Source organism: Lemur catta, chromosome 3 (genome assembly GCF_020740605.2).
Source record: "Lemur catta isolate mLemCat1 chromosome 3, mLemCat1.pri, whole genome shotgun sequence".
Classification (NCBI taxonomy): domain Eukaryota; kingdom Metazoa; phylum Chordata; class Mammalia; order Primates; family Lemuridae; genus Lemur; species Lemur catta.
The window spans coordinates 119,667,022-119,685,191 of record NC_059130.1 but is presented as its reverse complement, the minus strand read 5'-3'; the positions used below and the strand labels follow the sequence as shown (position 1 = coordinate 119,685,191).

General features: G+C 43.3%; 1 protein-coding gene across 2 annotated transcripts; it reads right to left on the bottom strand.

The window, feature by feature from the left end:
* Positions 1-6,504: 6,504 nt before the first annotated feature.
* On the bottom strand, positions 6,505-16,963 carry DFFA (DNA fragmentation factor subunit alpha). Of its 2 annotated transcripts, none has more exons than XM_045546167.1 (6): positions 16,715-16,963; positions 14,466-14,627; positions 13,059-13,201; positions 9,032-9,221; positions 8,659-8,810; positions 6,505-7,552 (listed from the first exon to the last, which is right to left on the bottom strand). In XM_045546167.1, the coding sequence occupies exons 1-6, from the start codon at positions 16,917-16,919 to the stop codon at positions 7,340-7,342; spliced, it is 1,065 nt and encodes a 354-aa protein (XP_045402123.1). In that variant the 5' UTR covers positions 16,920-16,963; the 3' UTR covers positions 6,505-7,339. The 2 variants fall into 2 exon arrangements, with proteins under 2 accessions (XP_045402123.1, XP_045402124.1); XM_045546168.1 differs by having other exon boundaries at positions 7,470-7,552; positions 8,588-8,810.
* Between the last annotated feature and the right edge of the window lie 1,207 nt (positions 16,964-18,170).

Genomic DNA, 18,170 nt, shown 5'->3' with positions numbered 1-18,170 from the left:
CAAAGTCTCAGTACCTGGACTTTGTTCAGTGACAGATGGATATGCATTGTGAATAATTGTCATATTAGTTTCGTCATTCCTCAGTAATTTCCAGTGAATAATGGTTAAACAGCAAGGAAGGGGAGCAATTCCATTTTCTGTAATGTAAGGCAGAGGAGCTGTTGAGCCCCACATGGTTAGGGGTAAACAAATCCCTCAATTTCAAAACATTTATCAAATTTATCTAATTTTCCCCCAAAGCCCCCAAATGCTTGCTTGATTATACACATACTGTTTATGACTCTCGAATCAGACTCTAAAGGAAACTGCCAGCGTGAAGGTTTTTTAGATGCTAAACTTTAAAGCTTAGAGATCCACACCTGGAGTTATGGAGAGTTTCCAGGGGTCAGGGCTAATATTGGGAAAACTAGCAAGGGCTGGCTGGAGAACACGGGCGTATTATTCTGTTCTCTGGACGCCGGGGAGCAGACTCACTGGATATGACTGCTGACCATCCTGTTCTGTTTTCTGCAGAGCTGAGCTCATATTCGTAATTACTAGCTGAATAAAGTATAATGTGATGGAAAAAACTTAATAGCATCCACATTTCCAAACACAGCAGCTTTAGGAGACCAGTAATTGGGTCAGTGCACTGGGTGGAAGGTGCCTCCCTAAAAGGCCAGCTAACCTTCAGAACTTTGTCCTTTAAGATTTTCCTATAAGAAAATCATTCTCATTGTTTTTCAGTTTTTTAATTGGGGTGATGGATGCACACACTTCTTAAGATTGGGGATTTTAGCTTTTAACTAAGTAGTTATCTGTAGGATAATGAGGCTCTACTAATGATAGTGCCAGGAAATCCATCAAGTCTAAGTCTATCTTCATTCAGGGGGCTTAATAAACTGTTAACTGGCATTGACTGCATGTTAGACCAGATTAATATGCTCATGATTAATAAATAAGGGTTAAATGGTAATTTCCTACCATCAGGTTTTTGGTAGACTTTTTTTTTGTTAAGAGACAGGGTCTCCTCGCTCTGTTGCCCAGGCTGGAGTATAGTGGCACAATAATAGCTCACTGTAAACTTGAAGTCCTGGGCTTATGTGATCCTCCCACTTCAGCCACCAAAGTACTTGGGATTACAGGTGTGCGCCACCATTGTTATTTTTGGTAGACTTTCCTCTTTTGTTTTTTGTTTTTTTTTTTTGAGACAGAGTCTTGCTCTGTCACCCCCGCTAGAGTGCTGTGGCATCAGCCTAGCTCACAGCAACCTCCAACTCCTGGGCTCAAGGGATCCTCCTGCCTCAGCCTCCCCAGTAGCTGGGACTACAGACGCATGCCACCACACCCAGCTAATGTTTTCTATTTATAGTAGGGACGGGGTCTCACTCTTGCTCAGGCTGGTCTCGAACTCCTGACCTCAAGCAATCCACCTGCCTCAGCCTCCCAGAGTGCTAGGATTACAGGCGTGAGCCACCATGCCTGGCCTGGTAGACTTCTTAAACTCTTCTTCTCTGTAGTTTAATATAGTCAGGTGTGTAGATGTGGTCATCAGGCCCTGGACAAGGTCGAATTCATTCTCTTATTATTATTTCCAGTATTTGGCACCAGAATAGATCCTTAAATGCTGAGGATGAATTGAGGATGACAAGCGTTTGACAGAAATGCCTTCATAGTATTCATATTTCAGGTCTGACAACAATGCATTCCAGGTTTTTGGAAACAGACTAGTAATCTCAGGGGAGATACTTAACTTGATTTAAGCAGTACCTGCTGAATTCAGGGGTTGTCTTAACAGTAGCTTCTTCAGTAGAGAAATGGATTCCATTTGGAACAAATCAGAAAAGGAAACATCATTTAGGTATTAAAAAGAAAGAAATTCTCTGTTTCTAGACAAGAAACGAAGAGGCAAAGGAAAGCTGGGCAATGTACTATTTCTAACTTCTTATAAATAATGCTAATAAAACAGTAATTTATACTTTCCATTTGCATTTTAATTAAATATTAATAGTTAAGTGATCAAAAATATTTGTCTTATTGAAATAATTATATGCTGGATAAAAAGGTAGAATTTTTTGGTGATAGTTCTTTTAAAATGATACTGAAAAATACTGAAGAAAATCCAGTGTCTATGCATTAACCTGTTGGTTCACTTCCTTGTAATTGCACAAGTGTTGTCTTTTTCTTTTTTAATAAGTTTTAAAATCTCTGTGATCCAAAAGCCTTGGGAACAAGTGTTGTCTTATCTCATTTAAGCAAATAGCCAACTTGAAGGGTCTACAACCTGAAAATCTGGTGTATCACTTCTTGGCCTTTTGGCTAACAAGTGAAAATGCAGCGTACCTCCTGGGGAGTGAGCCTGTCCCCCTCCTGGAGATTCTCAAACAGAACGGAGGACCTCCCTGTCAGAGATGTGCAGAGGACTTAGGCAGTGGATTGGTGGTCACACTAGATCCTTCCCAAGGTCCTTAAAAACCTCAAGTAGAGCCGAGTGTGGCAGCTCATGCCTGTAATCCCAGCACTTTGGGAAGCTGAGGCAGGAGGATTACTTGAGGCCAGGAGTTTTTTTTTTTTTTTTTTTGAAACAAAGTCTCACTGTGTTGCCCGGGCTAGAGTGCCATGGCATCAGCCCAGCTCACAGCAACCTCAAACTCCTGGGCTCAAGCGATCCTCCTGCCTCAGCCTCCCGAGTAGCTGGGACTACAGGCATGCGCCACCATGCCCGGCTAATTTTTTCTATATATATTTTTAGTTGTTCATATAACTTCTTTCTAGGTTTTTAGTAGAGACGGGGTCTCGCTCTTGCTCAGGCTGGTCTCAAACTCCTGACCTTGAGCGATCCACCCGCCTTGGCCTCCCAGAGTGCTAGGATTACAGGTGTGAGCCACAGCACCCGGCCTGAGGCCAGGAGTTTGAGACCAGCCTGGGAAACATAGTGAAACCCTGCCTCTACAAAAAAATAAAAAAGTTAGCCAGGCATGGTGGCCTGTGCCTGTAGTCCTAGCTATTGGGGAGGATGAGGTAGAAGAATTGCTTGAGCCCGGGAATTTCAGGTTACAGTGAGTGATGATTGTGCCACTGTATTCCAGTCTGGGCAACAGAGGAGCGAGATCCTGTCTCTAAAAAAAAAAAAAAACCCTAGAACCTCAAGTGTATTAAGATACAGCCTGAATAAATAATTTAAAACTCTACAAATGAAATGGAGAAAAACCCTGAAGCCAAAAAAAAATTAGATAATTATGAAATTAAACAGCTAAACAATCTGGTTAGTAAAGGCACATTAATCACATTAATAATCTTATAATTAATGCAGTGTTTTGTTTTTTTACAGACTACTATTATTTTATTCCTTTCTCTCTGGAAAATGAAAAATCCATTGGTTTTTTTTCTTTTGGTTTTTCCCAGAAATTAAAGGTTGGTAAGTGGTAATTAGCATAGCTCCTGTCAAAGCCAGCTGCCTAATGGGGACCGACATTTGACTTAAGTTGAAAGAGTGGAATATGGCTAATGCAGAGTTCATTAGTCCCGGCTGGTTTTTTTCCACATTCTTTTCTCCTACCATGAGAACAGGCGTGCCTTGCTCGCTCGCTCTCTCCTATTTTTAGATATATTGCTGTGCTGCTGCGTTTCTATTCTACACGGCCTGGAGGGAACGTAGATGGTACCGGGGCAATATGATGCGTTTGCAACTGCTCTCGCTACACATCTGGGCTAGAGTTTGTGGACTAAGGTCTTTGCCCTACTGACTTGTTGATAGGGGCCTCCTGCACCCCAGAAATGAAAGGGAACCACTCTCCGCTGTCTACTGTGTACTAGGTTCTATGCTCTTCCTCATAGACAACTTCGTTTAACTCCTTCAACCTTGGGGCCTTAGGCTAACCTACGGCTCCAAGACATTAGACTCAATGTTTGTCTCTTTCCAAAACCCATAGTACCTTTTTCAATATCCTGTCCAGTAGAGATGCTTGGTGGGTTTGTTTCAAGTACAGAATACCAACACACAGACCTGTCAACTAAAGCTTTACTGTGTACTTGACAGAAATATTTTAATCTAGGAAGGCAAAGATGAAGGTGTCAATCTAATTGGTGAATAGAGATATCATTCTATATTTCTGGAATCCAGTTTACTACTGTGTAAACCGTAAGGTGTTCACTGAGGTTTATTTGCGGCTCTGACACCAGCAGCACAATGACTGTCGGTGGAAAGGTTTTGGCAATTGTGCTGTAGACACGTTTGGCGTTTCCCAGTTGGCAAGGCTGCCAACTTATTACATGGGGGATAAGAAAACCAGTGGTCTGGGTATAGAATAGAAAAGTGTGTGGACCTAAGAGAAAATACAGAGAAGTAGGAAGACTGTGGGAGTTAGAACCAGAAGACCTGTCTTTGATTCCTGGTCCTTCTCAATAGCCTTGTGACATGGGGCAAGTCCCTGAACCCAACTTTGCTCATGTATAAAATGAAGGATGATAAGCCATGCCCTGCCTCACCCACCTGATTTTGTGAGGCTCAAATGTGTTAAGTGCCAACACACAGCAGACTATAGGTGGTTAGAAAAATCCTCGATGGGCATTACTGCCCCTCCAGGGGCATTTTGGAAATGTGTAGACACTTTTAGTTGTCTCAGTGACTGGGTTACTACTGGCACTGGGTGGGTTAGGGGGTGGGATACTAGTTTTCCTGCAATGCATAGGGCAGGAAGAATTGTCCCACATCATGCATGACTTTTCAATATCATGCTGGATATTCATATGGATGAAAACCTGTTCAAAATGATCTTTTTTTTTTTTTTTTGAGACAGAGTCTCACTTTGTTGCCCGGGCTAGAGTGAGTGCCGTGGCGTCAGCCTAGCTCACAGCAACCTCAAACTTCTGGGCTTAAGTGATCCTACTGCCTCAGCCTCCCGAGTAGCTGGGACTACAGGCATGTGCCACCATGCCCGGCTAATTTTTTCTATATATATTTTTAGTTGTCCAGATAATTTATTTCTATTTTTAGTAGAGACGGGGTCTCGCTCAGGCTGGTCTCGAACTCCTGACCTCGAGCGATCCACCTGCCTCGGCCTCCCAGAGGGCTAGGATTACAGGCGTGAGCCACCGCGCCTGGCCCAAAATGATCTTATATGAAAGTAATTGTTTTGTACACAAGCACAAAGGTTTTTTTTTTTTTTTGAGACAGGGTCTCACTCTGCAGCCTAGGCTAGAGTGCAATGGTATCATAGCTCAGTACAACCTCAAACTCCTGGGCTCAAGCGATCCTCTTACCTCAGCCTCCGGAATATCTAGGACTACAGGCATGCACCACCATGCCTGGCTAATTTTTCTATTTTTTGTAGAGATGGGTTCTAACCATGTTGCTCAGGCTGCTCCCAAACTCCTGGCCTCAAGCCATCTTCCTATTTTGGCCTCCCAAAGTGCTGGGATTATAGGTGTGAGCCACCATGCCTGGCCAAGCACAAAGTATTTTTTTGCAGTTTTAATGTGCCCTGGATTTTCTAGGAATGTAGCTACTTTGTAAATCAAGGGTAGATGTTATTTTGTGCAGAACTACTGTTCTGAGAAATCCCATCACCAAGGGCAATGCTGCTTGTGGTATTTGAGCAATCACTGCATACCCAGGGCAGCCTGCCTTTGTCAAGTTCACAGTAATTCAATGTGGAAGTAAAAGCATCTGACAGCCTCAATGTGCCTTTGGTCATGTTCAGACAGTGATATACATGCCATTATATTAGATATTATTTTCCTTTTGCTTCTTCTGAAATATTAAATTCAGGGTATTATACTGACGCTCTTGTAAGTATGAGTGTGGGCAGGTTATCAGCTATGGCTTCTATTTAAGGATAACTCAGAAGGTTTTCCAAAATAAGCTATATTTTTATTTTTTATTTATAAATAACCCATTCTTCTGCAGAAAGAATTATTTTTATTTTTCAAAGTAAGCTATAAAAAAGGAAGTACAGGGGCTAACAAGTGTAAGACATTAGTAAAAAGAAACTGAATAGATCTGAGCCCTCCTTGAACATGATGATAGAAGGAAGTTCTTTTTGTTTTAATTGTTTTTTGTACCCCATCTTCACCCCAGGATTTACTGTTATAGTTCTTTACTTAATAATAAATAGCCAATTTATCTTTTTTTTTTTTTTGAGACAGAGTCTCACTCTGTTGCCCAGAGTAGAGTGCCTCGGCGTCAGCCTAGCTCACAGCAACCTCAAACTCCTGGGCTCAAGCAATCCTCCTGCCTCAGCCTCCTGAGTAGCTGGGACTACAGGCATGTGCTACCATGCCTGGCTAATTTTTTCTGTATATTTTTAGTTGTCCAGCTAATTTCTTTCTATTTTTTTTTTTTTTTTTTAGTAGAGATGGGGTCTCACTCTTGCTTAGGCTAGTCTCGAACTCCTGAGGTCAAACGATCCGGCCACCTCGGCCTCCCAGAGTGCTAGGATTGCAGGCGTGAGCCACCACACCCCAATTTATCTCTTAATAGCATTCTATTTTCATCTAAGCACGCATTAAAAAAAGTCAAATAAGTCAATGATAACGATTTAATCATCTTTTCCCTGCAAGAGTGTATTGTAGATTACAAAACCTGCAGAACAAGTTTGTACAGAAACAGGAGGCAACAAATCAGAAGTGCTCTGCTTTGCAGCCAGAGAGGCTTGGAGTCATATCGCATGGAAACCACTTTAATGACTTTTCATACCCCCTGCTGATAAAACATATTAGAAAACCAAAGAGTTTCACAGTGGCAACAGATATAATTTCACAATACTGAATTAGATATTAGAAATGGTGAAGTAGACTCTGTATGTCCCTATGGTCTGGTAACAGATATAATTTCACAATACTGAATTAGATATTAGAAATGGTGAAGTAGACTCTGTATGTCCCTATGGTCTGCAAACTTAATATGTGCCTTTACACACACAAAAAAAAAGTTCATTAACTTGAGAAACAACTTTATGGGCATAATCAACACTCTATTATGTAAGTTTTTATACCTCTATCTGTGTTTAAAATTCTGCAGTTCTATCTTTAGGATAAGGATAATGAGTCCAAAAATATGACGATTTCTTTTCATTGCCCTTGACGATTACTTTTAAACAAGGAACATAAGAATATGTAATTAGAAGAGGTGGGATACTGTTGGTGCGGCTGTATCATTCAAAACTGGTAGAAGGACACGTTGAGACCTGGAATAGTTTTTCTGGAGGGAGCATAAAGCCAGCCTTCCAGCCTGATCCAGAACATACTCTAAGGCAGGGGGTAGAGTAGTATGTAGGTAGTAAAATCACCAGGGTGAAGGTATTTACAGATAACAAAAACCAAGGCCATAGGGTTCTCCTTGGTGTATTTCCAGCTGTAACTATGTGGGATCTTGTCTGGCTCGTTTAGGATTCTGCAGTTCTCCAGGTAGTGAATTCTTCCTTGCTGAAATATTCCTGAGAGAATGCAAGCTCTGCATCTGCTGCAGGCGCAGGGCGAGCTCCTGGTTACAGGCCTGTTGAACATTTTCTGTCTTCTTTATATCCCAGTTCAAAGCAACAGCCAGTGCTCTGGGGTCTTCTTTGGTAACCAACTGCAGCAAGAATAAGAACCACTGAGAACCACAACTTCTGTGCTCCTTACCTGCTGCTCTCTTGATTTTTGTTTTTAAAAGCTAATTATTTATTTATTTATTTTTTTAAGAGACAGTGTCCTCTATTGTCTAGGCTGGAGTGCAGTGGTACGATCACAGCTCACTGCAGCTTTGATCTCCTGGGCTTAAGCAATCTTCCTGCCTCAGCCTCCTGAGCAGTTCAGACCACAGGTGCATGCCACCGCATCTGGCTAATTTTTACAATTTTTTTTGTAGAGATGGGGTCTCACTATCTTGCCCAGGCTGGTCTTGAACTTCTGGCCTCAAGCAGTCCTCCCGTCCTTGGCCTGCCAAAGTGCTGAGATTATGGGCGCCCTGCCTCTCATAATGTTCTTTAGGGAAATGTGACTAGGCAACATCAGTTTACATTATCTCTTAACACTGAAATGCCAGCTTTCTTTCACAGTAAATGGTCAAGTGCCTTTTCTTACCATACAATACGAACAGGAAAGGATCTTTGGAAAGAAGTTTACTTGGAACAACTCTAAAGTCCTCCACCTACAGGAAATTTAGCCAAGCTCACGTCAACAGTTTCCTTCCCTTCTGTCTACAATATGGAGGTACTTGGGACAAGGACAAGGAAAAGAATTAGTAACACCCACCCCAGAGGGTTCCCTTCATCAAGCTTCTAGTTCCCTGGTCTTAGACGGCCAGCACAAATGATACCCTCAAGTTTGCTTTTGCAGGTGATATTGTACAGACCTCAGGATTGACTATGGATCTTTAAGCACTGATAGACGCAGAAGCCATCTCAGAAGATGGAGCCCTGCCAGTCCTCCCTGTCAAGTTTAGTCATTTCACTACTGACTCTGGACCAGAGGGTAGTGTTTAATGATCTGAGGAAGTGCGCTCATTTTTTTAAATGCCATTTTGATTTAGATTAAATGAGATGTTTGTAAATGCTTTGGTATACAATAGGCAAATTGGCAGCTATGATTCAAGGTCTGCAGAGGTGAAAAAAAATCCCATACATGCCTCTGCACGGTAATCCTACATCTCCAAGGCACGTCATTCTCTGCAGTTCAGGGACCCTGGTTCTTGCCCACCTCCAAATCCTGACTAGATAAACTCAGCTCTGGAGCAGGCTTCTCCTTCAGTGCAGTAAGGATCTGGCTCGTCAGTGTAATTTCAGAGGAGATCTCTCCGCTGATACCCGTGTCAACTGCATCTACCTCTTCACTGAAGCCAGCTCTGGACTCTGCAAAGGAGACACGAGACAGAGATCAGCACACCACATGATCACACAGCCACATAACCAACCAGCCAGAGTAATCAGTTGGGCAAAAGAGAAACATGTCATTCCAAGATCCCATGTGGCTTCAGTGTTTCTGACTGCATCGCAAACATGAGGTCCTCTCTCAAGGGAAAACTCCACTGGCCCCGAGTTCTCAGGGTCACTCCCCCAGGAGAGAGTCCTACCTTCGTGCTTTGACAAGATGCTGCCCTCCTTCTCCAAAGCCTGGAGGTAAAGCTCCAGGAGCTGCTTGGACTGACGGGCTTCTTCTCTCTGGTCAAGCACCTGCTGGAGCGTGTTCTGGAGCCCCTGAATGGTGGCACAACTTTGGCATAGTTCCCGAGCCAGGTCTGAACATGGAACATCGATGAGCACCTGACAAACAAATACAGCCTGTAAGAAATCTAAAAGCGCTTTGTAAACATGGTGTTCTGTCGCTTAAATATTCTCAAGGACTCATTTCATCTACTTCCCAAAGTTACGTACTATGGCTGGTTGAGAGTCAAGAGAGAAGCATGTGACTTTTCCAACTTTCTTCTAGTGTTAAAATTGGGAAAATGATGCCTTGGTGCCTCATTAAAAATAAAAGAAAACCCCAGTATTTAAAAACCCACCTGTACAAAATATAAAGGAGGAGTCTTACCATTTATTCAATGAATCACTATAAAGTTGTTTTAAGCAAAAATTCCTCTGATTTTAACCTTAAGCATTTTTATTTTTATTTTTGAAAAAAAATTTTTTTATAGAGTCTCACTCTGCCACCCAGGCTGGAGTACAGTGGTGCAATCATAGCTTACTGCAGCTTGGAACTCCTGGGCTCAAGTGATCCTCCTGCCTCATCCTCCCGAGTAGCTGGGACTACAGGTGCCATCACCACACCTGGCTAATTTTATTTTTTGTAGAGATGGGGTCTTGCTATGTTGCCCAGGCTGGTCTCAAACTCAGGCCTCAAGCAATCCTCCTGCCTTGGCCTCCTGAAGTGTTGGGATTATGGCTTGAACCACCATACTGGCCTGAAATTTTCTTTACTACAGGCACTTGCCACCATGCCCAGGCTGGCCTCAAACTCCTAGCCTTAAGCAATCCTCCCTTCTCAGCCTCCTAAGTAACTGGGAATAGAGGCATGTGCCACTGTGCCCAGCAAGCATTATTATTATACATGGTCATGGCTTTAAGATTCTATTTTTAAAATACAATAACCTATACTTAGCTTTTAAATAATATGTTCAGTCTCTGAAGGAAGGAACACCTCACATGTACTAGATTGGGAAAGGCTCCTCTGAGGGAGAAGGCTTTCTAGTTATTTTAAACTTTTATACTGCATAAATTTTTAAACAGGTAGTATCAATATATTCACAAGGTTCAAAATTCAAGAGGCATGAACCTCATGAGGTTGGTATTAGTATTCCCCTCATTTTACAGAAGAAAATGAAACAAAAGAGGGTAACTGACTTCCCAAGAATCGCAGTCATAGTTCGAATCCTCACAACTGCGTGCAAATGATCCTTGTGGTCTTCCCTTCCCTCCCATCTGTCCTCGTGGCCCGCAGTCCCTGTGGTGGGTAGCCTGCCTTGTAAGCTCTTTCAGTGTCCTAAGCTTCCCTCTGGAGCCTAGCTGTCAGGACTCAACTCTGACAAACTCATATTCTGATGTCCCTATTTTGGTAAGGCCCGCTATGCTCATGTTATAAGGATATATCATAATATGCTAGTCTGTTGGGATGGGAAGGGACCTCACTTTGTTTCTTAAAAAAAAGAAGGAAATCAAGCTGCTCCTGCCATCCCTCTGCCTGGAACGCTAGCTGCAAGCTTTCCATGTAAGCTCCATCTTGTTCTTCAGCTCTCAGTTTAATCATCACCTCTTGGGCACCTGCTAGTGTTTATCAAATGCACATAACCCTTTTGTTTTGTTTTGTTTTGTTTTGTTTTCCCTTTTTCTTTAGAGACATCTCACTCTGTTGCCCAGAGTGAATTCAAACTCCTGGGCTCCAGCTATCCTACTGCCTCAGCCTTCTGAGTAGCTGGGACTGCAGGCATATGTCACCATGCCCAGCTAAATGCAGGTACCCTTTAATTCGGCAATTATACCTCTATGAATTTATTCTACAGATAAGCATGGGTGCAAAATGGCATTGGTATGAGCTTTTACAACAGCACTGTCTAGAATAGCAAGACTGATGAGAACCCAGATGTCCATCAATGGGGGATGGGTCTCATTAAAAAAATCATGGTGTATGTATGAAATGGAACAACATGCAGTAGCAAAAAAGAAAAAGGATGCCTTTTCTATATTGATCTAGAGTACTGTCCAAATATTTCTTTAATATACAACGGAAGCACAGATATGTATGTGCCTCTATTTGTGTAAAGAAGGGGAGGAGAAAATATGTGCTTATTTGTTTGTATACATAATATCTCTGGAATGGGAAATTGATGGGCTGTCTCCAGGAAGGGAGATCCGGGAGGTTGGGGCAGGGCTCAGACTTTTCCTGTATGTCCTTTTTCTTCAATAGCTTTATTAAGATATAATTCACATACTATACAATTCGCCTATATAAAGTATACAATTTAATTGCTTTTAGTATATTCACTTAGTTGAGCAACTGTCACCACAATCAATCTTATAACATTATCATTACCCTAAAAAGAAACTCTCTGTTTCTCCTTAACCCCCCTCGACCCTGGGCAACCATTAACCTACTTTCTATTTCGCATAAATGCAATTATAAAATACATGGTTTCGTGTCTTTTTTCACTTAGCATGTTTTCAAGGTTCATCCATGTAGTAGCATGTATTAATATTCCATTACTTTTAATGGCCATATAATATTCCATTGTATGGATTTTTGTTTTGCGACAGGTCTCCCTCTCTCGCCCTAGGTAGAGTACAGTGGCATCATTGCAGCTTACTGTAACCTCAAACTACTGGGCTCAAGCAATCCTCTTGCTTTAGTCTCCCGAGTAGCTGGGACTACAAGTGTGCACCATCACACCCAGCTAAATTTTCTATTTTTAGTAGAAACAGGGTCTCACTCTTGCTCAGGCTAGTCTTGAACTCCTGAGCTCAGGCGATCCTCCCGACTTGGCATCCAGAGTGCTAGGGTTACAGGTGTGAACCACCTCGCTGGCCCCCGTTGTTATGGATTTACATTTTGTTTATCCATTCAACAGTTGATGGACGTTTGTGTTGTTTTCATGTTTTGGCTACCTGTATACCTATCCTTCCATACCTCTTGGATTTTGAACCACATGAATATATTCGCATTACTCTTCAAAATAAGTAAGTTTAAAAAATAACCAAAAATCCCTTCCTCAAAGAGGAATCCCAGTCTAGAGTAGCCCCCACCACTCTCTGCATACCACCCTGTCTGATATGCTTTCCTGTTTGTCTGCCCCCTCAGTAGAACGCACGTTCCACCACAGCAGAGACTGGGAATGGCTTGTTCGCCACTGTACGCCTAGCACACAGAACCATGCCAGGCACAGGGCGGGGGCTCAGTAAGTGTTTATTGAATAAAAACATAATATTTTTATTCCAGTTTTTACTGAAGAGAAAACACAAGCAGAGAAGCTAAGCTGCTGGCTCAAAGTCAGAGTGATAGAGCTGGGATTTGAATCCAGCTACTCCAATGCTACGTTCTTCAGCAGTGCATCCTCAACCCCACCGTCCACTGAAACAGGTCTGGGGTAGGGCTGGGCATCCGCGTTAAAAAAATCTACAGGGGATTCTGATACATGGCAATGGCTGAAAAATTACTATTTTATTTATTATTATTTTTTGAGACAGGGTCTCCCTCTGTTGCCCTGGGTAGAGTGCAGAGGTGTCATCATAGCTCACTGCAGCCTCAAACTCCTGGGTTTAAGTGATCCTCCTGCCTCAGCCTCACGGCTAATTTTTTTTCTATTTTTGGTAGAGACGGGGTCTTGCTCTTGCTCAGGCTGGTCTCGAACTCCTAACCTCAAGCAATTCTCCTGCCTCGGCCTCCCAGAGTGCTAGGATTACAGGCGTGAGCCACACTGTGCCTGGCCCAAAAAATACTATTTTAGGTGAGAACTATAAAGTGAGGAATCTTAGTTGCAATTTGAGCATTACTTAAAAATTACAAATCAAGAAATGATGGAATTACTATGGCAAGACTTCACAGAAGCCAAGAAGGTAGCGGGCGCTGCAGAGGCAGGATGAGCGTTGCTGTGGGTTGAGGAGGAGGCTTACTTGGAGCTCCTCCTCTGACAGGAGGATGATGCTGGATAGATCTTCTTTCAGCTGTCTGGCCACATTCTTCCATTTCAACTCTGTCCCACTGTCCGTTTCATCTACATCAAAGGACTCTTGGGAAATCCAAGCTGTACCTCCATCTGATAAATGGGAGAAAATGCCAGACACGGTCAGAGTAATTTGAAGTACTATTTTCGCTTCTTCCCCCAACACACACAGACCTCTTGAGGATGTCTGTATCCTTCTGACTGACCATTTAAAAATATTTCAGTGGTGAAGGAAGCACCTTATCTCAAGGATTCACAGGAAAGCCAATCCCCATCTAGGACCTTAAGTTTCCTTCTTCCTCCTTCAGTTTATGTACGTGTGAAACTGCTCTGTGTTCTTCTACGGAAAGAAGCCACTTAAACCCAATGAATGGTCACACACACCCAGGATCTTATCACACTTCCCTTTTGGTTACTTTTTGTCTGGGTTTGTCCTATCTGTGTATACAAAAACATTCATTCTCACCACCACTTCTCTGGTGCTTGGGGATTGGTCCCTTCCTTAACTGGAGGAGCTGTAGCCACTATTTGCTGTCCCTTGGGCCTGAGTACAAAGGGTGCTGGTAGAGCCATTGCTAAAAGGTGATTTCCTCAATTTAGTGGCTCATGGACTTTTCTCAAGACACTTCTTTAGCTCTTTGATCCCTGATCATGAATGTTAGCCCCTTTTGTATCTCCAGTGATGATGATGATGATAGTGACAGGTAACATTGAGGACTTACTGTGTGCCAGCTAAAATCTAAATGCTTCATATCAGTGGTTCTCAAATGGGAGTGATTTTGCCCTCTGGGAGATATTTGACAATATTTGGAGTCATTCTTGGTTGTCACAGTTGGGGTGGGGGATGGTACTGGCATCTAGGGATGCTGCTAAACATCCTAAACATACAAAGCAGCCTTTCCGCAACAAAGAATTCTCCTGCCCCAAATGTCAACAGTATTAGTGAGAAACTCTGGTTTGATATGTACTATATTGTTCTTACAACAATCCTAGGAGAAAAGTACGATAGTTGTTATGTCAAGAAGGCACTGATAGGTCATGTAATTTGCACAAAGTCACCTGGCTAGTAAATGGTAGAGACAGGATTCAGACCCAGGCAGTCTAACTCCCACCTGCAGTGCTGATCTCTCTGCCATGCTGTATTTAGTTGTTGTCAGTCTGTGAGTTAGCTGAGAACTGGGCCCGTATCTCCCCAGGACTCAGCACCATGTCTGCGACATAGAAGGTGCTCAGTAAATGTTTGCTACATAAATGTTTAAAAAGCTAGACAAACAGCAACAAATTGCTTTTGCAATGAAATGAGTATGATGGATGCTGTATGGCGTAGGCCATTTTATATATGGCTGCTGTTTCTTACCTGAATTGTTGTATGCCCACTTCTCATTATTGGCCAATGCCACAAACTTAGTATTAGAAGGTAGGCACAGGAAGTAATCATCATCATCCACTATGGTGCCATCCTCTGCCAGGACCAGGGTGATTGGTGTCAGGGACTTATCAATGGCCAGAATGTCACAGGCTGAGAAGAATAAAATATTTTGCAGCTGACAAATATTCATAAAGAAATTATATCCATCCTTATACTCTCAGTATGTATCCCTCTAGAGCCAAGCAGAATTCCTGGTTTGTAGTAATAACTACAGTAGCAACCATAAATACCAGCCCTAATATAACACCATGTGCCCAGTACTGTTCTAAGTGCTCATACACAACATTTAATCTCATAGCAACCCTGTAAGGTAGGTACTATTATTATTCCCATTTTACAGATGATGAACCCAAGGCTCAGTGAGGTTAGGTAACTTATCCAAGATCACACAGTTAGTAAGTGGTAGAGGTGGGATTTAAACCCACACTGTCTGGCTCCTAAAAATGTGTTCACTACACCTACTCTGCACCAGTGTATAGGAGGCATTGGAGTTTTTACTTGAATAAACAACCAACCAAAGTCTGGTTTGATTTCTTATCAATAAGCCATCTTTCATTCACTCATTCATTCAGTGTTCATCTTAAATTCTCCTAGTTGTTTTAATCAAAAAATTTTTTATTTACTTATGTTTTTAGAGACAGGGTCTCCCTCTGTTGCCCAGGCTGGAGTACAGTGGCATGATCACAGCTCACCGCAACCTTGAACTACTGAGCTCCAGTGATCCTTCTGCCTTAGCCTTCTGAGTAATTAGGAGTACAGGTGCGCACCAGCATGCCCAGCTAAGTTTTTAAAAAAATTTTTTGTAGAGATGAGATCTTGCTATGTTGCCCAGGCTGATCTCGAACTCCTGGCCTCAAGCAATCCTCCTGTCTCAACCTCCCAACGCACTGGGATTACAGGTGTGAGCCACTATGCCCAGCCTTAAGTTCTCCTATGTGACAAACATAAAAAAAAGAAAGAAGGAAATGCTTTTTGTTCTTGTAGTATCTTCCTTTGCACCTTTTCTAACCTATAGGAAAGTATAAGAAAAGCAGAAGCTTCTATCAGTAGCTTTTCATTTTCATTATCACTGGGCAAAAGGCTTTCTCTCGGGCAGGTCTGTACCATCCCATTTAGTGATGGCAGTGTCTAAAATGCTAACAGGACTAAAGTAAGCAGAAATAGGTTACTACAAATATCCCTCTGCAGTGATATCTACCACCCAAATAGAATAGCAAGCCTTATGTGGGCTGAGCTACAAAGAACACAGGCCTCTGTGCCAAGTACATCCAACCAATACTCTGAAATGGCACTAAAATTGAAGTAACCTAAGGCCAGGAAAAAATATGTAAACATTTATATGGCAAAAATCTGTCTCACCAAAGCATTTATAAAGCTTTGGTTGCTCCCAAGTCTCTGAAAAACTGCTATATGGTATCTGTTGGGGCTTACTGATGCTGAGATGGAGGAACTGTACACCTTGACAGGAAGTGCCTGGGGCTGGCTCACACATCTAACCGGTAAAACTTCTTTGCAATTAACAATTTGTTGCTACAGGCTAATAACATTTGCAAATCACTCGAATATGTCACCTCATTTGAGAGTCCCAACAATCCTTTGAAGCGGGGCTGGGAGTATTATATCCAGTCTGCCCAGGAGAAGACTGAGCGTCGAGAGATGGTTAAGTGCAAGGTCAAGCAGCTAGTAACAGTATGGCGCCAGGCTCAGAACTTCTGTCATCTCAGTCACCCACAACTCACGTTCCTTGTCTGGACGTCCAAGAACGGTGAGTAGCAGCGCCCTCTTTATGGCACAGGTCCCTGCTAGAGCTGACGGTGCAAACCCGCCCCTACCCTGCAGTGGGCCCCAGTACCACTTTAGTGAGCCGCAGTGGCAGGAATACACTGGACTAGGTTTGGTCCAATATCTAAGTGATTTTAGGCAACAGACCTAAACGAAATCTGTCTTAATTGGCACATTTCTTCCTATCGTGCCACCACTATGCATCTCACACGACATAAATTACGTTTAAGCACCTGAAATCTATTAATCGCTAAACCCACGTGGGCCATTTCTCTCCCCAGGCTCCACCCGAGCTACAAGAATCCCCCAGTCGCCTCTCCAGACCCCGCCTTGCCCCGCCGGACATCCTCCCGCGCCCCGGCTCCCCCAGCCCCTCGCCCGGGTCCCCTGCCAACCCTTGCTCCTCAGCTCCTCCAGGCAGGAGGCGGCCACGCCGTGCTGTTCGCGGCTGTGGTTGCGGCGCAGTAGACACGGCTTTAGATTCCGGATCTCGCCGGCGGCGCTCCCAGTCACCTCCATCCTTTTCAAAGTGGGAGCCCGACTGACTCCAGGAAGTCGCGGGAAGCTAGGTGCGGCTGTCCTCCTACTCGACCCCCCCATTCCCGCGGCCTGCTGGGAGTTGTAGTTCTTGCTGCAGCAAATCACGCATGGGACCGGGACACGCCGGGAGTTGTAGTTCTAGCCGGCAATCACGTGCGACCCCGAGGCGTGCCGGGAACTGTAGTCTCTGGATTCAAAGCCGATTATATCACGGGATTCAGCTCAGGAGGAGTTTGTTTTTATATTGTATTGATATTTAGGAGTTGCAAGTCGCACGTTTACAAAGGAGGTCAATAGGGACTTATTTTGCGTCACGAAGCACACGCATTGAATTTTTAGAGCACTCCTATTTGCATATGTGTTGATGGGATGCATAATGTACTTAAATAAAACAGTCTGTCATTGCAGTGTGTTAATTGGTTTTCCTTTTCTAACCTGAAAAGATTTGTAAGATGTCCCAATGTGCAGGCTGATTTGAAAGAAGTCAATTTTAAAAACTGACAAGTTTTCAGTCTTGATGAAAACACAACAAAGTACCATAAGATACCCACACATTTCCACCCATTCCATTCCCCGCTTCAGCTGTACAAATTGGGTTGGGGCCTCAGAACAAAATGCTTTATTTAAATAGAGCAAACATTAAGGTCTCAAATCAGGGAGGAAAGGGGAAATGCGAACCACAGTACTGCTGCGATTGTTCAGATGCTACTTGACAACATATTAATGTTTATCCTTGGCTGGGTGCGGTGGCTCACGCCTGTAATCCTAGCATGCTGGGAGGCCTAGGCGGGAGGATCGATCCAGGTCAGGAGTTCCAGACCAGCCTGAGCAAGAGCGAGACCCGCCTCTACTAAAAACAGAAAGAAATGATCTGGCCAACTAAAAAATATATATAGAAAAAATTAGCCAGGCATGGTGGCACATGCCTGTAGTCCCAGCTACTGGGGAGGCTGAGGCAGTAGGATCGCTTAAGCCCAGGAATTTGAGGTTGCTGTGAGCTGGGCTGACACCACGGCACTCACTCTAGCCCGGGCAACACAGCGAGACTCTGTCTCAAAAAAAAAAAAAAAATATATATATATATATATGTGAATATACATATACACACACACACACACACACACACACACACAGAAAAAAATTAGCCAGGCATGGTGCATGGTGGCACATGCCTGTAGTCCCGGCTACTCCGGAGGCTGAGGCAGAATGATTGCTTGAGACCAGGAGTTTGAGGTTGCTGTGAGCTAGGCTGATGCCATGGCATTCTAGCCCGGGCAACAGAGCAAGATTCTTGTCTCAAAAAAAAAAAAA